This window comes from Sebastes fasciatus, chromosome 5 (genome assembly GCF_043250625.1).
Source record: "Sebastes fasciatus isolate fSebFas1 chromosome 5, fSebFas1.pri, whole genome shotgun sequence".
Taxonomy (NCBI): Eukaryota; Metazoa; Chordata; class Actinopteri; order Perciformes; family Sebastidae; genus Sebastes; species Sebastes fasciatus.
In genome coordinates this window covers 28,668,603-28,693,345 of record NC_133799.1, presented here as the reverse complement: position 1 = coordinate 28,693,345, position 24,743 = coordinate 28,668,603, and the positions used below count along the sequence as shown (strand labels likewise).

The 24,743-nt window shown below is 39.7% G+C and overlaps 2 protein-coding genes across 5 annotated transcripts in view; one reads left to right on the top strand and one right to left on the bottom strand.

Moving 5' to 3' along the window:
• Positions 1–7,573, top strand: part of ghrhrb (growth hormone releasing hormone receptor b) — a 52,239-nt gene extending 44,666 nt beyond the window's left edge. Inside the window, exons 14-15 of one of the 2 annotated variants that reach the window (XR_012594017.1) lie at positions 5,311–5,411; positions 7,441–7,478. The gene's annotated coding sequence lies outside the window, so the exon portion shown is untranslated. Of the gene's footprint in view, positions 1–5,310; positions 5,412–7,440 lie in introns of both variants that reach the window. The other variant, XR_012594018.1, reaches the window with a different exon arrangement.
• adcyap1r1b (adenylate cyclase activating polypeptide 1b (pituitary) receptor type I) overlaps positions 732–24,743 on the bottom strand; it is a 37,174-nt gene continuing 13,162 nt past the window's right edge. Inside the window, exons 2-15 of one of the 3 annotated variants that reach the window (XR_012594015.1) lie at positions 23,153–23,292; positions 15,379–15,481; positions 12,188–12,301; positions 11,477–11,580; positions 11,262–11,359; positions 9,637–9,769; positions 9,324–9,477; positions 9,152–9,212; positions 8,989–9,058; positions 8,797–8,888; positions 7,756–7,885; positions 7,429–7,470; positions 2,992–6,974; positions 732–2,203 (exon numbers count right to left, since the gene is read on the bottom strand). Coding sequence is in view for 2 of the 3 variants with exons in the window: in XM_074636311.1 (XP_074492412.1) it covers positions 6,567–6,974; positions 7,429–7,470; positions 7,756–7,885; positions 8,797–8,888; positions 8,989–9,058; positions 9,152–9,212; positions 9,324–9,477; positions 9,637–9,769; positions 11,262–11,359; positions 11,477–11,580; positions 12,188–12,301; positions 15,379–15,481; positions 23,153–23,209 (1,566 nt within the window). In the remaining variant the exon portion in view is untranslated. Of the gene's footprint in view, positions 6,975–7,428; positions 7,471–7,755; positions 7,886–8,796; positions 8,889–8,988; positions 9,059–9,151; positions 9,213–9,323; positions 9,478–9,636; positions 9,770–11,261; positions 11,360–11,476; positions 11,581–12,187; positions 12,302–15,378; positions 15,482–23,152; positions 23,293–24,743 lie in introns of all 3 variants that reach the window. The other 2 variants (XM_074636312.1, XM_074636311.1) reach the window with 2 other exon arrangements.

Sequence of the window (24,743 nt, the reverse complement as noted above, 5' to 3'; positions counted from 1 at the left end):
CCCATTTGCTAACAATTACAGTAGCCAGCTGTTGCAGGAAATTACTGAGCTTTTTTTAAAAAATGAATCAATATATTTGAGGGTTGTTTTTAAAGATTTACGTCTTAAGGCCCTGACACACCAACAGTTGGCCGTCGGACAGTTTGGGACCTTCGGTGAGTGTCTGTCAGCCTAGTTTTTTTCCGGTGTCCCGCACCTTCGGCTCTAGTCTGCCTGTGTTGGAGCTTTTTTGGTGTGAAAATGGTCTGCAGACGGCGATTTATTTCATGTATGTATCTTAACAACGGCTTATAAATCTGCAGTCCTCGGTCCTCCTTTTTGAATGATGAATACAGACTACCGCCGCCTGCTGGTGTGGAGAGTTATTTCATCTCACGCAGGCGCAGAATGTCTGGCCATTGGATGTAGTTTTTGCGGTGCGTTCGAGTGCAACTTATCGGCCAAGACAAAGGCGACAAAGGCGAAGTGAGGCGACGTGATGCGACGTGAGGCGACGCAACAGGCGGCCTTCATCGTCGCTAGTTCTTTAATGTCGGGTTGGTGTGTCTGGGGCTTTAGGAGGAGCAGTACGAAAGGGGGCTGAGAGCCAATGACAGGAAAGGAAAATTGGAAAGTATTAAAAGATGGAACACATTATTGTTTTTGGTATTTTCATAGTATTTGTTTACAATAAAAACAGAATCTTTTCCTTTAAGCCAGAAGACGTATTTACCACACACAACAACATTGAGCCAACAAGTTAAAAACATTTATTGTCGATACTTCCATAATGTACAAAAAAAACCTTCTAATGTGCACACCAAAACAAGATCAAATGGTGCACTGTGCAGTGAAAGAGATCAAATGAAATAAAAAAGAAGAGCTCATGAGCAGACAGAAGCAGGCTCACAGCAGAGTGCTTTAAGTTACTTTTACATTCAGCCATCAGTACACGAACCGCTGAGCCCCGTTCTTCACCTCGAACTGATTCAAACACGTAATGAAGCAATTCAATAAGATAACCACCATCTAAAAGCTAAAAAGGAAAAACATTTGAAACTTCTTGTCATGCTATGCAGTAAAAAAAATCAATAAGAATAAAATCGCAGTTTTTATGGCACTTTACTTTTCCTCATGTCTTCAAAAATTAACATTCAAAGGAAAAGCATTCGATGGGTCTTGATGGGACTAGAGCTACAATTCGATAAATCGTTCACAGTTGAAACCCAATATTCAGCTTATTAATCACCTCATCCATTCGAAAACAAGCATGCAGCTCCGATTCCCTTAATGGCCTGAAAGCTCGACCCTCCCTTGTGATTACATCTGCTGGTCAAATGAGATCAAAACGATTTAACACGCATGCATCAGCCTATTAGAGAGTACAGAGGCATTACAGGAGGCTTTATACTTTTAGCAAACACGATCACCATTAAGAAAAATAATTTAAAAAAGAATATATGAAAACAATCACAGCGCTAAGTTTTTAAATGACAGTTATTCACTTTGAACCACAGAAAACTCCATTTACAAGGTACAACGTTGGCAGCTTGTTTCTGTCTCGCACATTGAAACTGCAGTTTATTTAGTCACAAAGGTTGGCTACACACCTTTCAAACACTTCAACTAACTAGTTCAAAACAACAGGTTCAAATGAATATTTATCCTTATAATAATAGCAACATCTTTGTCTGACATCAACATAGTACTGGCAATATAAGGCTCCAACTCCCATATTAACACTGAAGGAAATAATTCATAAATACATCAACAAAATTAGGTTCATGACCCGGTGAGATTGTCATAATGTCTGCGATGAACTCGAACTGAACATTCAACTGAACCAGAACAGAGGTGGTGATTGTCCAGCCCTTTCCCCAGACATCCGAAGATGAAACAGGACCCCCTTATGACTGCTGTTGGATCTGCACTGTTATTATTGCAGGTCACACTGACTACACAAACTGCAGAACAACAGGACAATACAGTTTCCGGTCAGCCCTTCTTTTCTCTCTTTGCCTTTCTGTGGTCTGGACTCCCAGAAAGAATGGATTTGGTAATTTGCAGGTCAAGACGTGTCGACATTTAGAGTAAAACTGGACAATATTAAATTTTAGTAAGTATATTTCAGTGTCTAGTAAGAATCTTTTGGACATTGCAATATAATGACTGAAATGAAACAAGAGTTATATGTGATCTAGACGTAAAAACAAAAACAAAACAACTTTTAAGCCAAATTTATCCCTGTTCTAACCTTTAGGTTTATTGCCGTAGCTACCATTGAGGACATTGAGGTAATTCCCTGTCTGTGGCACTCAGCTTCAAGCCCATTGGTTCCTAGAAGAAGTGATATATTTTTTTTATTTACTCACAAATATGTAGCTTCATTTAAAAAAAAAAAAAATGCTCTGTAATTTCTTAAAACATAGTTTTCAACAAATGTTACTCTAACATGAATAAATGGTCCATTTGTTCGGGTCTATTTTCAGTGGTGGATTAATACACATTTTGATAGCTTTTGTCCAACAACTGTTCTAAACACATCAATGAGCGACACTGTTGCACTGGGTGACATGTTCCATCATTACCATGAACACACACTCACACACTGTAGTTTATTTTGACTCAATCCCACATACACCGTCCTGCTGCCTCAAATACTCACTAGAGCACCAAATGTGGATTAATCCGCCGCTGAAAATAGTCCCCCAAAAATGCACCATTTCCTCCTGTTTGAGTGACATTTGCTAACAATTAAAGTGGCCAGCTGTTTTAAGAAATTACTGAGCCTTTTTTAAAAATGAATCTATATATTTGTGAGTTGTTTTTAAAGATTTACGCCTTAAGGCCCTGACACCAAGCTGATTGACCAAGACATCTCCAGATTTAGAGTGAAACTGGACACAATTTAATTTTAGTAACTATATTTCTAGTATTGCAATATAATGCAATAAAATGACTGAAATGATGTTGAAACAAGTTATATGTGATCCAGACGTAAAAAACAAAAACAAAACAATAACTTTTAAACAAATTTTTAGCCCGGTTCTAAACTTTAGGTTTAGGACTCACTATATTTAAAATCAGGCTGTCAGTTAATTACATGTTATTCAGTTACTATATGTAAGTGTCTATTTAGAACATGATACACACTTAAATACAGTCACTAAATTACTGTTGAAAAAAATATGTGAGATGAGATAGAAAAAAAGGGATTAACATGGAGAGGTTCTTAAAACTCAAAATGTTTTAACATATACAATTCCATGGTAGCTGGACTTGAATTGTGTCTGGGAATTTGGTAGGTTTAGTTTTTAATATTTGATATTTAAAATTAAACTGGAAAAAAAGAGATGAGATGAAAAAAGGATTAATACTTTTCCATCAAAATGATCTTCCTCGCTGTGTTGAAACAGCACTCAGACAATCAAGTAGTGTTTTTTTCCAGAAAATATAAGAAAACAGTTAAATGAATAATGAAAAAATTTAAATAAAAAATAAAAAAATAAATAATTGGGAGTAATCTGGCCTCATGTTTTTGTAAAACAGGATCAGACAAGTCAAACATATAACTAAATACATCAATAAATGAAATTAAAATGGTAAGTAAAAAGAAATTTGAAGTTTCATGCATTTACTTTAACTTCTAATCAATTGGCATAAATAGCAAAACGCTTATATTTCCTTCAGGACCAATCAGTTGATAAAATAAATTGATTCTTGATTAATTTAGTTTTTTTGTCATTCTTTAAATAATTATTATAATTTAACAACAATTTGTCAGTTACGGAAACTCCATACTTTTTTTTTTTACCTGCAAATTACCAAAACAATGTATATTGTGAGACTTCAAACAGCTGATGAGGAGGAAAAACTCAATATGTAACTACAGTATAATATTGAACTGAGCAGATGTACTTTTCTATTATTATCAGTCATAAATAATGTGTATTCAGAAAAGAAACAGCAAATATCTGTTAATCAACGAATTCACTCATTTGTTGTTGTTTTGGAATTTTTCAGTTCCAGTTTGTCTTTAAAGACACTTCAGACATTTGCAGTCGACAAAATTATTTCTGTCCTTACAGAAATAAGAAATTCAGTCACATTTAGTGGAAATTTAGAATAGAGGTCTTATATATCATAAAGAAAAGTCTCTTGTGGTTCAGGTACATGAGACATTTTACAGTTCAGTAACTTTCCATTGTTCTGCTTTTGAGAAAAATAAAGGATGTGTCGGTAGCATAAGAAACTAAAAGATATTTATTTTTGTGTGCATGTGATATAGTGTACTGTACATTGACGGAGTTAATATACTGTAGCACTGTTTTATTAAAAACACTAATCGGTCGTATGTTCTGCTCATCTTTAGCAAAGACAAGTTAAAGTACTTTGAAGGCCTCCAGGTTTAAAATACTGATTTTGTCTTAAGCATCATAAAAGCACTTTGTTCAACCCTTTTCTTTACTTTGCAGTTTCGTTTGGAAATTAAAAAGACAAATCTCTTTTTTTCTTTGAAATCATCAACAGAAGTCAAAATACTTGTTTTGTGCTTAAAGGCACTTTTGGAGACACAAAGTAGAGTTGAACGTAAGGATTCAGAGGGTAGTCGGACCAAAAGAAACAACTGCAGTGACATCGGTTGCAAAGCTAACTCAGCCTTTGCAAACAGATACGGCCGTGCAAAAAAACTCAGTGAGGAGTCGATTAATTGGTCTTTGGAATGAGAGAATTAGCCCCGAGTTAAAAGCCCCTCTCTGAAAGTAACATCCATCTCAATGTGCTTGTTTTCAAGCATAAAGAGAGCAAATGCCACCAGAGACAATAACTGCAGAAAGACAGAGATACTGTGAGGTGGTACGAGGGATTTGTCTGAAAAAGAAGCCCTCATTAATCAAAATTAAAACAGATTTTTCAAACGGTCATTTTTCGGAAACAAATCAGGACATTTTATCCAAAAACAGTGAATGTTTCCGATGGTCTACACCTTCACTTCGACCAGTACGATGTTGAAACTTCCTGCAGGAGGCTGTTGAAGAGGCTCCGCTTTACAAAGTGACAAGAGAATCAGTATAACGGCGCGTCGCCTCCTCAACAGCCCGACAATGAAAGTTTATGAAGAAAAAGAAACTTTAACACCCGATTAAACACTGAATTCTCACCAAAAAAAGTAAACAAAACCACATGGGCAATAAATGCAATTTCATGCAAGCAACTGAACTCATGATGCTTTAGTCATGAGTTCATTTTCGTTGACATTTTCTGTACTAACGGCTGTTTAAAACTACAGACGCACTGATCTCCAAAGGTGTCTTCTTCTCGGATGTCTAGTTTCCAGTGCTGAGATTTGAAAGAGAAGTTCGTGGTCGTAGGCAAACCTCAGCAATGTGCACACGTCTGAAGAAGACCCTCCGAGTCATCATCTAACCCTGGTATGATTTTTTTTCCCCCTTTTTTTGGCATTTCACATAAATGTAGAAAATACGTCCTTCTCATAAATACTGCTTTACCAAGTTTCACCTGTTAGATCCAGATGAAATTTCTCCTTGACATTCCTCAGTCTGGTTGTCTTCAACACCCATGATATTATTTTACATCAGTCACGGTTTACACAGGAAACGAAGGCTTGTGCCAGTATAATGGGAGAGCTTTGTGAATGGGTTCAATAAGTCTGGGTATGACTTGAGATCCATAATGTTTCAGCTGACCCTTAGCTCAATCAATAACACAGATTTGATGGTTAAAAGTTCAATTTTCTAACACTGATGTGAGTGTGAACCTTCATTCTTTAAATTGCTGTCAACATATTTAACTAAACTACTCATTTACTGTACATCAGGGCGCGTCAGAATTGAAGCAGCAGAGGCAGAGGTATCACAAATTTTAGTCCAGGTTTTGGGGGGCAAGCTCCAAAAACACTGGACACTACATTTCCCATAATGCAGCAAGCAGTACCTTTCCGATAGATCCTGCTCGCCTGGTAAATACCCGCATCTTGCCCTCAGTTTGCAACGCAGGTTTTCAGTTAAAAATGTGCAGATTCAAAGCCCAAGCTGAAATAATCCTGATGACATCACTATGACATCACTAGGGTTATTTTTTATCAGTGGAGTGCCCCTTTAAGGTATTTACATTGTCTTAAATTAAGCAGTTTCAAATGGCACGGCAGCTGTGCTGTCTCTATCTAAAGAGGAATACAGCATATAGTTATAGTCCAAAACACTTTTTTTTTTCAAGAAAGGGTTAAACTTGAGGACAAAATGTAAAAACGTTCTCAGACGGACTGGAATGATCACTGTGAGAGGGCTGCAGTAATAAACTGGTCCCTCTGTGCTATACAGCAGCAAATACTGTAGCACCAGACAAACAACAACACGATGTATATACAGAGAGATAACCATTCTGCGGGTTATAGCCCAACAAGATATACACTAGAATTCCTCATCATGCCCTTTGAAGCTGAGAGGCTGCTCAGGAACAGGAGGACTAAGTGTTCACTCCTGAACCAGGTCAGAGGTCGGGACATGAAGAGATTCATTATTTGGCACCTGACATTCAGGTTGGGTCATGTTTTGGGGTGAAGCCGGTCAGACTAGAGGCTGCTCTGGGTCGCAGGAGTTGAGTTGGGTTTCCATCATGGTTTCGTCTGGGTACGGGTTGGGGTACGGGTTGAGGAACGGGTTGGCGAGGCTGGTCATCGGGAGGATGGTGGGTATGGCAGGTTTGGCGGCGTCAGGTCCGGAGGCGGCGGCGGCGGTGGCGTTGCCGGACATGGCGTCCCCACCGGCGTCACTCAGGTGGCTGGGGTCTCCGCCTGCAGGCTGGACATGCGGATCTGCGAGCTGCTCTTGCTGAGAATGGACAGCTGCGTGCCCCCGTTCACCCCACTGCTCGCCAGCGAAGGATGCCGGTGCTTCAGGTCCACAGCAAAGTACCTGTTCACCGTCCAGCTGCGCCATTTCCTCTTGATCTCCGATTGCACCTTGAGGGATATACTTCACAAGGTCATTATTAATGGACCTCGCTGGAAAGAGACAAGCTCACTGTCCCTCAGTCTCACTCTCTGTCTGCGCTGTATTTAAGGCTCGTTGTTTTAGATTCTCACTTAAAAACACATTTTCACATTTAATCACATATAAGAGAGAGTGAAGAAATTATTATGTGCCAGATATAGATTGATTCTAATCTGATTTTTAAACAAAAAAAATTAATAAATTGTAATATCAAATTTTTCCTAATTTTCAATAGTAACATAATCCAAATGCTTTTGTTTGAAAATAAAAACGATAAGCCTTATCTATACCCTAACTCAGGTTATTTGCATTTCAAACCTCATCTATTCCTTATGGATACGCTGTAGATCAGTAATGCTGTTATGTATGTTTAATTAAATTGTGCTTTCAGACAACTGGTGTAATGGTGTCAGTAATTGTTTTAAAGGATGTTTACCTCTCCATTCAGGAAGCAGTAGAGGACAGCCACGACAAAGCCCTGAGGAGACACAGAGGGTCCAAGCATGAGACAAAAACACCGACATATCCTCTATAAAAAAATAGCCGTGCAAAATGAAACACTAATGTGAATAAAAGCAGCATGATCAATTTTCAAAGTTGTTATTAATGTTTTTACATACAATCATTTTCTTAGAATTTTGCTTTCAAGTTTCATGTCAAGTCTAGTTTCCCTGCAGTCGGGTGTAAAGCCTTCATTATAGTTTTGTTATTATCCTCATCCTTCCTTCACTGGTTGTTACAGTAAGTTAACCTTTAAGCTCACCTGGAAGGATCCGAGGCCGAGCTCAAACACCAGACGCTCTCTCTTGCTGACGTTCTCAGGGGAGAAAGCAAACACAGTGTAGTGGATCCCAAACAGAGGAATCAGTAGCAGAGTGGAGCGGGCCAACCTCCTGCAAAATAACACACAAACACACAGAATTATGATCGGACTACAGTATGTGTGTCCTCATCACAATCAGCACACACAGGTATGACAACATTCTGTCTCAACAAGGCAAAAGTGAGCATGGCTCACATACCCCCGCTCACTGCTTGACCCCCTTGGCCAAAGGTTTTGCCCCTTTTGGAACTAATGGAATTAAAGAGCATTAAAGTGGCAGCATAGGCAGTATAGTTTTGGCATCATTGGGCAAAAAGTCCATAATAACCTTTCAGTATATTGTAATTCAAGTGTTCTGAGAGATAACTAGACTTCTGCTCCTCCTCATGGCTCTGTTTTCAGGCTTTAAAAACATCTAGCCTGTGACGGGAGACTTTGACCAATTCATTAAGATAATAAATTTACAATTTTTATTAAATAACAAAACTTGTGAACATTAACTGTTGTTAATATAATTTGTTAATATAATATATTTAATGTTATTCCAATATATATTTGATGACAAAATGATATCAGTAGGATTTTTCACCATTTATGCAATGTTTTCAAAGTAGCCTACTGTAAATATGGTAAATATCTAGAATAAATACATGGAATGATACAAGTACTGGTAATACTACTAATTCCATGGTAACAAATTGACATATGTTGGCATACTAACCTATTACTAGCATAATAATAGTACATGGTTCATATTTTTTCTTTTACCGGTGACATCTCAACTGTTTGGTAGAGGCATATATTAAAAAACAAAAATGTGGGATCTCTTAAAAAAAATAAAAAAACATTGATTGTTGTTTTAATTGCCCCAAAAAATCCAAAGAGAAATTTTTTCCATTTCTTTTTTTCTTAGGGAGGACATTAAAGGGTTAATGCCAGGCAGAAAAATGTTAAATAAAAAGAAAATGTCAAAGGACTTACAGGTAAATACTGGATTCATTCCCACCGATATCTGGGGACTGTAACTTCTGGACAAGGATGATGATGATGCCGATGAAGAGCACAAAGTTGATCTGTAGAAAAAATGTAATTCAAAAAAATAAATAAATATATATTTGGTAATGGAAGGATTATTTTTGATGTTGTCACTGTTCAAACAGAGTGATGACGTACCATAATAGAGGCGAGCACAGGTCCCTTGATCACCCACCAGATGGCAGCGTTGTTATTCGTGTCCCAGCACCTGAGAGAGGGGGGTGATACAGCAACAGAGTCAATACATGATCAGACAAGCTTCAAACGTACTAACACTAAACTACTGCTGTTCATAACGTACCCGACATCATCAAAGTGTAGTTTCAGCACCGCCCAGATGGTCACACACACTGTGGGGGTCCCTGTTGTAACATAAATACATACACAAATACACATACAAACGTTAACAACGATGCATCCACTCATCAGATAAGAGCTCTACTGTAGTGTGTGTGAAGTGGTTGATGTCTCACCCCAACCGATGATGATGTACCAGTAGAAGTATCTCTTTTCAGGGAAGAAGGTCTCCACCAGTAAAGTGAAGAGGTACAGACCCTCGATGAAGAGCCAGAAGTAGTTCGAGAGGACGCAGTAATGGAAGAATATCATCACTGCTCGACACTCCAGCTTCAAGGAGAGAGAAAAGGCGACAGGTGAAAAATATGAGAAGAAATAAAAATTAAAAGATCATCTTTGTTCTATTTGAACAAATCATCCGCTGCCTGTTAACATGAGATCAGAGGAGGGCTTCGTGGGCATGTGTGCGGGCGTGTTGGTGTTACTCACGGTGTGTATGAAGCAATGCTCGCTGTCCTCTTTGGCGTACAGCACGCCGTCTTTGATGAAGACTGAAATAGCTCTCAATATGAACGACACAAATAGGTTCATGTGGATGAAGTTCCTGGTACAGTGCAGCTTCCTGTGTAGCGAAGCGAAAACAGACTTGAACATACTGAATATCAAAGAGTCTTTTGATAAAGAAAAACACTGCGTGCAGAAGAACAAGACGTTTGTGTTGTTGCTATCCATTGATAAATAATAAGCATTATGCTGTTATTGATAGTTACATTACAGTAGTGATTCACACATAGTTGCAGCAGCAGTAGTAGCTTTAGCAGCAGCAATAGTAGTGGTACTAATTGTAGTAATAGCCGTAGTGATAGTAGTAGGCCTACTGTAGTAGTAGTTGTAGTAGCAGCAGTAGAAGCAGCAGTAGTAGTGGAAGAACTGGTAATAATTGTAGTAATACTAGTACTATTAGATAGTAGTAGTACTAGTAGAAGTAGATAGTAGTACTGTAGTAGAGTAGTAGCAGTAGATGTAGCAACAGTTGCAATAGTAATAGTAGCAGCAGTACTAGCTGAAGTGATGATAATAATTGCAGTAGTAGTAGTGATATTAGTACTGTAGAAGTAGTGGGAGCAACAACAGCAGCAACAGTAGTAGTTGTGGTACTAATTGTAGTAGTAGCAATACCCTCAATAACTAGAAAATTGCACTCTGCCAGGTGTGTTTCCCTCCCCCCTCCCTCCCGACTCGCTTACAGCCACGATGGCGGTGAAGATAACAGAAACAGGATTTTTTCATCTCGTATCGTGCCTAAGTTTAGTGGATCATAACATAACGGGTATGGAATTAACCCCCTACTGGCCGGTTAATGGGAATGAGGAGTCAGCAGTCAATGATGGTATAAAATGTGTTTTTTCAAAAATTGTGATTCACTGCAACCATAAGAGGTCCTTGAGCATAAAGTCATAAATGAGCACACAAATTATTAGGCTGATGGGTTCTGCAGTATGCGAGATTAACCGTGGACAGACAGACACACGCACACACACACACACACACACGCGACTGAACGGACGCATAAACTCCCCACAGGCTTGTATCTGGCGGAGATAATAACAGTAATAGTAGTGGTAGTCCAATAGTGTATCAGTAGTACTAACACTAATTATAGTAGTGGTAGTGTAGCAGCAGTAGCATTAGTAGCAGTAGTAGAAGCATCAACAGCAATAATAGTGATGCTAGCAGCAGTACTGGTAGTACCAATATTACTAGTACTAAAGCTTCTGTATGATATCAAATTACAGGCCTACCGGTGCATTTCTATAAATTTGAGCAGGACTATTTCATATAAATCATACAACTATAAAACAGTGTTCAGTATAATAACATCATGTTATGTAATTAAACCTTAAAACATGTGAAATACTTTAATAACTCCATTCATAACTCATCTTGACAGGGATGTCCTCATCATAAAAATATTTGATTACGACTCTGTATAAGGGCACTTGGATATCTATAAGGAAGTCAGCACGTCCACCACTTCTTCTCCACTACGTGTTCATGTCTGTCTGGTAAACCTGGTGTTCTGTAGTACCATCCACGACCACCAAATGTCTCACCTGAACCTGCACAGGATGACCATGGCCGTGGTGAGGGAGACCAACGATGTGCTGTAGCCCACGGTGTACAGAGCCTTCACTGACACATAGTACATGTCCTGAGATGGAAACATAAGCACAACCAAAAAACTGAACAAACAGCAGTATGCTTTTTTATATAAAATGTCTCATTGAAACCGTGACTCTCACACAGCTGCAGACAGTGGTATACTAACCGGTTGAGTGGTGTTCACCTCGTCACCCAGGCAGGCATCGATGTAATGAGGGAAGGTCTCTGTCCAGCCAAACTCAGTGCAGTTACGACTCACCGTCCCCACCTCTGTGGACACAACGCACTTTATTTGATTATGGCAAACACAGACTTATTTCTAAAGTGAAATCAGGAAGAGAAGCAGACCCTCTAACATTCGTTATTTCAGTGAGAGCTGGAAGTTAACCACCTCCAATATCACACACATATATTTACATTCTTTGCATATTTACTCTAATATTACCGATGCAGTAGGAAGCCATTAGTTTGAAATGTGCATACTACAACGACAGAATGGATATCTCACACACAAACACACACTGTATTTGTGAGGACACTCCTTGACATAATACATTCTAGCTCCTAACCATGACCGTAGCCAAAACCTAATTCTTACCTAAGCACCTAAGCGGGGACCAAAGAAATATCTCCACTTTGTCCTGTCCTCATTTCACACATAAACACACACAACACACACACACAGACATTTGAATGTGTGATTCTCTGGTTTACTAAATCTGCAGCTCACTGAAACGGCATCACAATTTCACATTTGAGCACCTGAATATTTGAAATTAAACGGTAAAATCTCCACACTGCAACAAGACACGTAAACAGGGAGCCTAAAAAAAAAGAATTAGAGCTATTATTAAATGCGAAGTCCTTAGTAACTGACCAAAGTCTTCTTCACTTATGAACTGAGAGAAGAGTTCAGGACAGTTGACTTCGACCACCTCACCGATCCTGGCGGGCTGCCAACACGTCAGATTGTCCCAAAACCACGGACAGCCTGCGGACACAACAAGTGGACACACACAGCACACAACAGTGAGTGTTTCATAAAGAGACATATGTTCATTTTGGGGAGAAAAAAGGCCCAACTACAACTCATTTATCATTACTTCAAAGTCACAGATCCTTGAAACTCTCATATGGTGGCTGAATTGTCAGCTCCCATGCCAGCAGCCATTATGAACAAATATCTTTTCTTTTTAATTCAAATCTCATTTTTGAAGTAAACACATTCAATAATTCTATTTGTTACTTCCTTCCTGCTGATACAGCCTGTGCCTCTTTTTATTTGATGCTGCGGCTTTTTAATTAAAATACAATTTTAGAAAAGCATCTGAAAGAGAGAAAGCTCAAGACAACAGAGAAAAGATATTAGAGGAAACACTTAACGCATTTTATGTGTGATGACTGGTTATTGTAATTAGGCATGGGACAATATGAAAATTTCATTTCACGATTATTCTGGCCAAAATAATTGCAATTCACGATGTTATCCCAATAATCATCAAAATATGCTTAAAACTCATTAAATTGCTCTAAAACATATAGGAATCACTTTACCTTACATTTTGCTTAGAAACTTGTCACTATACTAAAATTTCTCTTCTAACATTTTTGATTGTTATTAAAAGATAAATAGCGTTGTCTGTGTCAACTTGCTGTCAGAGAGAAGAGAGAGAAGAAAGTGCAGCTGGTACCCGTTTATCTATACTGCGGAAAATGAGTATTGAAACTGTTTCAAATATTCAATATCAATATGTATTGATACTTGAAACAAATCTTTTTATTGCATCACAGATAAGATGCATATCTTTTTTTAGTGAGCATCCCTTTCAGTGAAAAACAATCAAACAATATTAGACACGGTAATCATAAATCATAAGGTCCCCCTGCATAAATAAAGGATAAATTAAAAAACTAAATAGCAACATTGTGTGAGTCTGTTCTCTTACATGACAATTCCTGTGTTTGTTTTTTTAAATCAGGCTCTATTTTTCTCTTCTCTACCATCATAATGAGCTAGACAGCTTTTTGTCACTTACAGTATGTGACACTATTCACAATTATCCTGATACTGGAAATTCACCACAACAAATTTATCGTGAGTGTTTTTTATCGCAATCTCAGATAAAATCCTGTACTGTCCCATCCCTGATTGTAATACATGTTTTGTAGCTGAATCCCAAATTTAGAAATCGGTCTAGATAAGACACGATCATGGAGGTATTGGAACAATCGTGCATACAGCAATGCAGAAACCGAAAGAAGACTTTCCAAATTCATTGTGTGATTTAGTTAACCAGCTCTGCCTTGTAGCAAATAGGCCACCTAACAAGTACATGTAACTACAACACAAATAACATCTTTAAAAAGATGGTGCTAGTTTGATGTGCAGAAATAACACAACCAGTCCAATTGGTGGAAGGCTGTACTTTTCAAACAGCCATCCTCGTACACTGTCAGAGGACAAGAGAACTGTACATGAAATTGTGTTTTGTCACCTGAAAGCTTCCTTAGATGCAGACTGACAGTTTTAGAGTATGTGATAAACTCACTGGCAAGCATTTATAGGCTAAATCACATTTATAGACGATCACATTTGTATTATACAATTTTTACTTCTGTACTCTTTGGGACTGGAAAAATCAATGTCCTGAGATTTTTTTAACTGTGTTTAAAAATCCTAAATCCTAAACTTTCGTAGCACACCTACAAAAAGTAATGTACTATAATTCGTATATATACAGTATATTTATCCATCCATCCATCTGCAACCGCTTATCCCGTTAGGAGTCGCAGGGGGGGGGGGGGGGGGGGGGGGGCTGGAGACGATCCCAGCCGACATTGGACAGGTCGCCAGTCCATCGCAGGGCTGACACATAGAGACAGACAACCATTCACACTCACATTCACACCTACGGGCAATTTATTTAGAGTCAACAATTAAATCAAACTGCATGTCTTTGGACTGTGGGAGGAAACCGGAGTACCCGGAGAAAACCCACGCTATCACGGGGAGAACATGCAAACTCCACACAGAAGGGCCCCAAACCGGATTCGAACCTGCGACCCTATGACTATGAACAGCAACAAACGCAGTGTAGGGAGGAGGTCGGGTTGGAAAGGTGGGTCAAACAAACACCAGATTTCGCCCAGGAGACCGATGTTACCCCGTGTGAAACCAGAAGTCAATTTTGATTTATTTGTCACATGACTTCCGTACCGCAACACCAATTCAATAGTTGTTTTAGTCCAAACCACAATCTTTTCCTAAACTTAACTTAGTAGTTTTGTTGCCCTAAACCTAACCAAGTTGTTTCCTGTGAAGACAGAAGTTTATTTTGAAAAGACTGTATGCATGTAACAAGCGAAAATTGACATGTGTTGCTGGACATTCGCAGGAAAACACACAAAAAAATTAGGAATAACGTTTTGTAAGATGTCATATGTTTCAAATGACAAATGACATCCCCATGCAGTAGAGGGGTCATTTTATGCCTTGTAGCTCTGTCTTCGGAGGGCCTCTCCAAACCAAAAGAGGCTTCTAAACGATGTTAAGAAGGAGAATTGGCACAAAGCCTCTCACACTAATCTTCCCTTCAACCATCATATAATCAGCCAAAGAGACGCCTGTCTCACTCATCAACTCTAATTTTAAGGATCATCATCATGAGATGTTGCCAGTTACAGCCTCGGCCCCTCCCCCACTCTGGAGGGAAACACAAGAATTAATTTGCTTTGCTGAATTTCTCTGTTGGCCCTAAACACACACACACAAACACACACACACACACACACACACACACACACACACACACACACAGGCAAACGGTCACGTCTTTCTAATGATCTCTCTTCGCAGAAAAGCAGGTTACAGTCAGCCACAATGTGTAGAATTATCTCCCGCTCATTAGTATGCCGACCCTGAAGATATTCTCTGTTTTTAATCTGTTTATTCTATTTTTAAATTTAATTAGCCTGTGTTGAAAACTGTTACATCGACAAAATAGTGGTTAGCATGAGGGGGAAGGGATTAAAGGTTACAGAAAACACATGCACTCGCAAAAAACCTACCGAATTCTGGATCGTTCCCAGGATCATCCGAGGCCATCATTTCCATGCATTTCTCCTGCTCCCTCTTGATCACACAGTTAGTGGGCACCTCTTGGCTCGAAACCTGGAAAACAACATGAACACACACACACATATAGAGAGAAAGAGAGAGTCAAGTGGCTGAAGATTACATCAGAGGGGAAGGACCCAAAGGTAAAGTGGAAGAGGCTGCTTCATTAGCTTCACCATGCGGTTCACATAACAGTGTGGGAGAGGTCTTAGTTCTGGGATCTGTTCAAACACTCAACCAATTAAACAAACCAGTTCAGAGCTGTTGGCACTCTCCCCATGCTAACTGACCCAGAGGACGCGCTGAAAACAAGGCAGAAAAAGCTTTTCAGACGTGCACTTTTCACACTGGACCGTGCCAGGCATTACTCCCATCTGTTAAGAACTGCCGACAGATACACAGAGGTGACTGTTTAAACTTGTAGCTCTCCTGTGGCTTCAACACAATCGAGATCAGCCGGAGTCCAAGAGCTACGACTCCAAAACACGCGGGTCACGTCCAGAGACGCCTCCTTCACAGCCCCCCTTCTGGCAGCTGCACAATGCTGGGCTGACGTTGGAACCGAGGAGGATGGGGGGGCGGTGATGGAGGGGCTAAGAAGACGATCTAGTGTGTCTGTGCTGGCGTCAGTCCGGGAGACGCCGCGTCACGGCTTTATGAGGTGTAGCAGAGGAGCAGTTGGGCATTTATCCGCTGACGTCAACAGCACTCGCTTGGGAGTCATGCACTGAAGATTTAGCAGAGTAATAGAGACGCAGTTGGTTTCGGGGGGCACTGTGTGGAACAAGTGTACGTCGACACACTCTCTGTTTCCACGGATCTGCTGGATGATTTATGTGCTGCGCTCTCTAGCAACAGCACCGTGTCTGCAGTGGTACAGTTCAATTGAATGCCCTGGCAGTAAAAGCACAGATGGTTGGATTGAAGACATTCTCTGGATCTGTTATGTGAATGTTGTGGATGTTATTCCATCTCAAATCATTAAGTGGATATTGTAGACACAGGTTAGTCATATTATTTTGTATTTTGTGGTGTATGTTTCTGCAGAGACCCTGCAGCCCTCCACCTGTATTTTCTCTTTTCTTCTTATTTTGCTTTACTCTGGATGCTGCTGGCCGTCTGCAAACAGCCTTTATGCTCCACGTGGGGGTGTAACCCCCAGTCAATAACAGCACACAAGGTTTGCACCCCGTTCAGGTGGTTAAATACCGCCGCTTTGTCACGCCCATCGGCTTCTCATATGGAGGCACAAGCATTATACATCGATGGGCCCCTAAAGTCCCCCTTTAGATGCTTTGTGGCCGTATTTGACGGATGAGAACATCGTTTGTTACATCGCTGTGAGTTCCCCTGTTCCTCTGTCTCTCCTCTATGGTGTGCAGTGTCTGCTGTGTGCTGCTATCGTTGTGTCAGTTTGACCGAGGCACACACACCAGGCAGAGAAGACAGCCTGCCTTTCGGCTGCATTCATTCAAAATCCGGCAGCTCGGCACCTTCCCGCAGGGCTGTGCGGAGGTGTTCGGAGTTAGTTGTGTGTTTTATTTGTGCTTTAGAACATAACCACTGTCAAACAATCAAAAAATAACATTTTATTTCTCTGATTTGCTGCTTTGTTCGTACTATCGGCGCTCTCTCTCTCCATTCATTCTATAGCTCGCTCGACCACCGCTGCTCTCTCTCTCTCTCCCTCTCGCTAATTGAGCTGAGGAGGAGGAGCCAACTTTGAGTGCCGTGTGTTTACAAACACCAACCGATAACTATATACCTTTTATTATACCTTTAAAGTATATAACTAATATACTAATCAACATTTTTATATCAACGGATCAAATTACTACTGTATGTGTAGGACTCATGGATGAGAACTGGATACAGCGTTGGAGGCGTGCGCCCATTTATTCCTATGAAAGTTGCTCAGTGGCGTATGGAACTTCCGGCAATCTTCCGCATCCATTGGGCCCATAGAGCAGGCGCAGTAGTGTTTTCTTTAACTCCGCCTCCCAGACCTCACTCCAGCCGTGGTCTGGGGTTCATTCACATGAACGGAGGAAGGGCAATAACTCTGGATTCGGCTATTAGTGCATTTTACAACTTTTAGGACCTAATGATTTAAATAAGGGCAATTCAAGTGTTCGTACTGGGAAGTTGATTCACCTCAAAATCAACTACCTAAAAACTTGGTATTTTACCCAGATGGGCGTGGTTTTGCAGCACGTAGCAGTGCACGCATCGGCGAGCTCCGTGACCAGCCCATGCTCCGAGAGCATGTTCATGAGTTAGGTTAGTTGTGTACAAATAGTGTAGGTTACTACTACTACTACGTGCGAGTGAGTCAAATAAAATCAGTGTGATCGGACAGTAACGTTAATCTCTGCTCTTTGGTTTAACGTTTCATAGATCTATTCCTGGGTGCCCTCATCTCTGATAAACTCCATTGTACACTCCTCGTCCAGCACCAAAAAGGCAGACAGAAAAAGTTAGCGACTAGCTGGTGAAGAAAGTGAAACATCTACCAGCAGAAGAGCTGGATCATTTTCTAAGCAGTTGGTTGAAACCACAACAGAGCTAAAAGGAGAGTCAGTGTTGGACTTTTGCCAGAAACACATCTCCAAATGAATGCTAATGTTGCCTCATATCTGCTGGATGTGGAAGTAGTCAAATGCTTGCTAACGCTTGCTAACAAGCTGTTCTGCTGCACCCAATTGGCCAAAACACATAAATTAATACTGATGTCATGAATAATACATTTTGCATTCAGTTTATTTGCAGTTGAAGTTTACTTTAATAGCAGCTGGTTTATTTCTACAAACTTCCCTGGATCAGTCTGTCAGTGTTAAGTGTAAAGTCCGACTTCAAATTACAGTGCTATGCAATACCAGTGCATTTAAGAATCCATAGACCAGATGCTGCTGATAACAGACATTTTGTGAATTTTTGAGGTTGCTTTTTGTGCATTTACCAACAGATCGGACAGAATGTGGAAATTGCAATCAACGTTTTATTACCACAATATCTGCAGGAGGCAACTGAGGTACATTAAACGCTAGGAAAGTAAACACTTGGTTAAAAGGTCCAACACATGTGTTTTCACTCAATCCACCTGATTAGACCTCTGCTCAGGTTAATGTCGGGTGGAGCTGTGCTGAAAAAGGGTGCTCCATGTGCCAGTAAACTGTCCTGCCTTAACAGGTACAACAAATGTACTAAGAGAAGGTCTAATCAGGTAAAATAATTGGAAACGGCTGTGGAAGAATCTGGGGCTTTCAGGGTAAAGAAACATTTGGGTCATGGTTATAAAGTGCATTGACAGATCATATGATTTGACAGGTGTCCTACTGATCATGTCTGAGTTTTTTATTTTTGAGATTTAACACCAACTAAACAAAGCTGAGCACATTGATATAGGTATTAAAAATATCAACTCTGACTTGCAGCATGAGATGTGATTTAGACCTGGAAGTGTTTTTATCCTCCCTTTTTCACTGCTTTATGTTCATTCTTTGGCACTGAATGCTGCCTGTGAACATCAATTGTTAATGCAGATTAAAGTGCATATGTACTGCATTTGTAGGGTTGCTGAACTGATGGGTGGGAGCAGCATGAAAATCAGACACACTGTGTGAGTCTTGGAAAGTTTAAAGAACGGTTTCTGTGTTTATGTCTCTGCTGTTTAATCTCCTGGGACTAATTATATCGTATCTTTCTGCCCTAAATCACTTCACGATATCTAATTAGGTCAAACTGTGTACAGCTTCAAACTATATGTACATGGCTGATATGATAGTTAAAACTAATCCACCTGCTTAACTACACTATATCATGCTTAGTGTTTATTGCTACTTTAATATAATGCAATGTTGGATGTTAAAGGGACTGTTTGTAACTTTTTAAGCGTATAAATGTACCGGGTCGGGACACATGCGCACTCGCATATGCGCGCTCGCATGTGGCTGAAGTCACTGCTCCTCTGCCTGCTCACCTTCACTCAGACAGCGCACGCGTTCTCGCTCAGCTCACTCCACCTCTACACGTGAACACGCGCACACTCCACACTGCAGAAGAGTTAGTAGCTCTGAGAATATCTAGTGAATTTACAGTGGACGTTTGTGCAGAAATAACTGCTGCAGCTCCTCCAGACCAACAGAGGTTCTCCGTGTTTTGTGAAGTGACGGGGCTCCGCAGAGAGAAACGTTATCGTCTCGTTACCGACCGGGTGTCTCCCCTGCAGGCGCAGTCGGGAGACACCGGCACCCGGTCGGGGAGGCGATAACGTGTCTCACTGTGGAGCTCTGCCACCGACCCGCTTGTTCACCCAAAGCTAGCATTGATTCATGGAGAGAACTTCATCTGGTCAGCTAACATTACTGCCAAGCAGGTGAAATATAGAGTGATATTGTGGTTTTAGATGCCCTGTGTCGCCTCACTGTGTTGAGCGATGTTCGTTCATGTCTATTTAGAGCGAGCAAGCGCGATCCCGACGCTGACTTTCATTGACTTAACGGCCACGGGTGTCGCTGTTAACAAGTATTTCTGAAAGTTACAAATAGTCCCTTTAACATCAATGTGATTGATTTGTTTTGGGTGAACTGCAACTACAATATTAACCACAAAACTACAAACATTCCCAGTGTCTCTTAGAGTCCATCCCATTTGTGATAAACCCCACATTTCTGTGCATATACAGTACAACCCTGACTGAGAAAATTATTTGTGTATTAGCTTTTGAAGCAAAAATAAATTAACAGCTTTCTAGTGAGGTTTTGGTTAAGTATTCAAAAAGTGTTTACAATGATCTGTCACTAAAGCATGGTAGTAGCCTAAACCTTGGTATTCAGGACGCAAACCCCCGTCTCCAGTCGATGGATGGATGGATAATGATAATTATTAGGAGACATAATTGGGATTTGTTCGTAAATTTACCCGTAACCGAAGAACGGAACAAAACCAGGCCTACATATAATACACATTCCTTTAAGGTAGGGTTGGTAGTGCTGTTCAAATACATTTTTGTTATATTTATTGAAATTCTCATTACATCCCGACAGCAATCAATAAATCAAATGCTCTGACAGAAAAAAAGAAAAACAGGAATAAACACGTGTATTCATTTAATTTGCCCTGAATTTGGCCCGAATGAAATAATAGAATGGCCTACCTGCCTGCCTGCGTATTCTCTGCCCGTGCACTAATTGCGCGTTATCGGAGTCTTCCACAAGCTGCTAGCTTGACAGCTGTTGACTGACAATAGCCATGTTTGTTGTTCATTATGATCATTGTGTGGGATTGGCTTTGACTGTCAATGTTGCCGACTTGCTGGCTTTCTTGCTAGATTGATGGACTTTTGGAGCGAATGCTGCTAGCTACTTTAATTGGAAATGAGTTGTTAACACTGAGCTGGGTTTTTCAGTTGGATCATTTTTAAAATCTAGTGTACTCTTGCTAGTTTCTCAAGATTGCCAACCCTTGCTTTAACACATCAACAAATATTACTTTGTATTTTGAAATTGATTTAGTGAAGATTAAACCTCTTCTCTCAGCTGTTCCAACAACAAACTTCAAATTTGGAGAAAAGAAATTGGAAAGCAAAATCCACAAAGGCTTAAACCATGACAATAATTTAATTTAAGTGCTTCACCGTTAAAAGAGAATGATCAGTCTAAAACTTAGCTGGTGTTATGAGTACTAGGCGTACTGACAGAGGACTGACCAGGGACCATTAAATTCTGCCTACACAGAGCATATGTTGAGTCATCAGCCAGACGATCTCTTGATATCTGGGAAAACTCTGTGTATGTGTTTTGGCAGAAATTCCACTTTTACAAAAACATGTGCTACAGTTTTAATGTGACTGTTTAAATGATTTAAAGGCTGTAAGCGTAACCTTTTTCCTCCCAAAGTCTCTAATGACCAATGTCCAACTTTAAGGTTTCACATAAAATTCACACACGTATTGATAACCATTATCAACCCAAACATCTGTACTCAACATAAATACGCTCAGTTTGACTCACCGGAGAGCACAAAACATAACTCACCCGCCAGATTACTCTCTAGAGTATGTCACTTTCATACACTCTGTCCATCTGTCCAGCTTTCTGTTTCTGTCTCTTTCTCTCTTAACCCCTTAACAGTCCACTGGCAGGCCCGGCTGATATTCTGTCCTTCAGAGGTTGTTGAGGGCTGAGTGTTAAAGCTAGAGTAAAGATATCATGGTATCATACGAAACTAGAAAGCCTAAAGAATCCATTGGTACCAACCATGTCATGCTAGCTTGCCGCTAAATAACGCTACGAACGCTTGGCGAGGAAAAACTGGCATGGCAATCTTCAAAGGGGTCCCTTGACCTCTGACCTCAAGATATGTGAGTGAAAATGGGTTCTATGGGTACCCACAAGTCTCCCCTTTACAGACATGCCCACTTTATGATAATCACATGCAGTTTTTTGAACTCAGTATAAATGTGTGATTTTCGCCTATTCTAAAATGGTGTATATATTGTATATATATATATGTATATTTTTGCATACTGTGATCCCTAAACAGTCTGCGAATTGCATAAATTGACTGGAAAGCTGAGACTATTCATGTGTGATGATGTTATTCCCAATGGTAGCCATTTCATTGTAGTGAGACCATTTTTTTTAAACTTGACTTCACTGTATAAAATGACCTGTGGTGACCTCTAGGATAATCACAGCCTCGTGAAACTGCACAACCACAAACTACAGACCTAGAGCATTCAGAGGATGAATGGCTTTCATGGGTATATTGACAATAAGGGGCAGTTGAGCAGTTTCCAGAACAGAAGTACTCGCCATCCAATCGCTGAAAAATACAATTCTTACAGAACATCTCAAAATGTCATACCTTTTTAAAACCAAATCACAGCATGGCTTTTTCTGAGGTGATCCTCAAGGTCTTGGTGTCTTAATGTGGTATTTTGGAAGGATTATTGATCATTTTAATCAATTCTCGAATGGTAAAAAAAAATTGTTACATTTAGCTCCGAATCTTTTTAATAAATGGTATCGACCCAAAAATTGCTGCAACAATTTATGAGACATAATAGAGCATGGGGATGACCATCACAAACGTATATCATCATGTTCTACGCTCTACACTTTCACAATTTATTTTTATTGATTCATTTATTCATGAATTTTTATATCTTATTAATGACTCAAACAACTTTACATACAGTCCTGAGCTTCCTCTCACACCTCGCACCTGTTTCATACAACTTGCTGTCGTCCACCATCTTATCTAACGCTCATCTCTCAGTTTCTCAGACAACACTTCAGCTCAAGGGTGGTGACTCACATTTAACGACGGTAATTAAAGATTGCTTTCCTCACAGCTTTTCATGGAGAGGAAGAGGAGAGGATGTATCGTGGACCTTCTCCTTCCTCACACATCTAACAGACAGGATTGTTGTTGAATAAATGATGAATAAATGATGAGAATGCATCGTTCCTGCCACACACCGATCAATGAATTATTAATGCAGACACTCCATGTGGTCACCTCAAGTATGTGAACAACTGCACTAGTGCACGAGAACCAGGCCCCAACACCTGTTTGCTGAATTTATTCATGTAAAGCTCCACCTGTTGCTGAGTCGGTTTTGCATGTGGATCGTCACACAGAAACTGAAGGTAGATTAGACATTTTATCCTTTTAAAGGTACAAAAAAAGAATAAGGAAGAGCAATTTAAATCAGCTTACCAAGGGTAAGAGGAGGAGGAGGGCGAGGGTCAGCGGGCTGATGTTAGCAGCAGTCATTTTGTGTTTCTCAGTTTCCTCTAAACATCAAGCTCTGACAGCCGGACAGACGAACACGACAGGACTTCAGCTCACCTTCGGATCTGAAAAACACAAGAGTGTTGGTCATTAAGAAACAGGTTGTCCACATTTTTTCTACATTAGATCTCACCAAGACACATATACATTAGATTACAGAGAATCTTTCATATAAGCTCTCTTTAAGTGTTTATATATATCTCTGTTGATCAGATCCAAACTGTACAGCACACAATTTTAACAATAGAAAATGTTTGGAAAATCTCCAATTGGATCTGGATTTGCCTCAAAATATGTAACCAATCTATTTAAACAATCTAATAAACATTATAGTGATAAAACAATCACAGGTTTCACCCAGGAGACCACTGTTGGTCTCCTGGGTGAAACCAAAAGTAAACATTGACTTTATGATTCTTACGTAGTGTTACATAAGTGTTATTTATTCACACTAGTTACATTGTTACGTTATGTTGTTACGTTACGTTGTTACGTTAATATTTTAACACAAAGCATGATATTTTTCTAACCTTAACCAAGTAATTTTGTTGTGTAACCTAACCAATCGTTTTACAACGTTAACCACGTGGCATTGTGCGTTTCTGCAAGTATGATACGAGGCTGATATGAAACGTATTTAATGAAACATATTTTTGGTCGACATTCAATGTATCCTGTTGTTCGCAGAAACATACACTGACATAATTTTTTCTGACTACTGGGTTGGAACATTACTGGATCAGGACCAAGTCTCTATATTTCTCTATAAGAAAAAAGTCATGAACAAATGCATTTCTACTGAGTCCGTCAGTACTTAGCTTCTAACTAAATCTGTGCGGTTTGGAGTTTAGTTTCACTCCTATGCTTTTACTTAGAGCAATAAGCCTTAATTTACTGTTTGCTGGTCGCTTTCAGTTGTATCAGAGCTGTTTCAAATTGCTTCTGATGCAAACCGAACAGTGGTGCTATTCTTCAATAAAAATGGTCAACACAACAAATGGACATATTTGGCAGTTTTAAATATCGAAGGAACAGAACCAGCCATAGTAAACTGACCTCTTGACAGCGTATTACGTGGTGGTGGCACGGAATGTGTGTGTGGCAATAAAACTACATCGTTAGGATAAACATTTTAACGTCAGGTTTAGTCAATAAAACTACATCGTTAGGTTAAACAATTTAACATTATGTTTAGGCAATAAAACTACATCGTTAGGATAAACAGTTTAACATCAGGTTTAGTCAATAAAACTACATCGTTAGCTTAAACAATTTAACATTATGTTTAGGCAACAAAACTACGTCGTTAGGTTAAACAATTTAACATTATGTTTAGGCAACAAAACTACGTCGTTAGGTTAAACAATTTAATGATTGGTTTAGTCAACAAAATTATGTCCTTAGGTTAAACAATTTAACGTTACGTTTAGTCAACAAAACTGCATTGATTGGTGTAGGAAAAAAAACATCATGGTTTGGGTTAAAAGAACAGCGTTTGTTGCATAACTTCTTACGT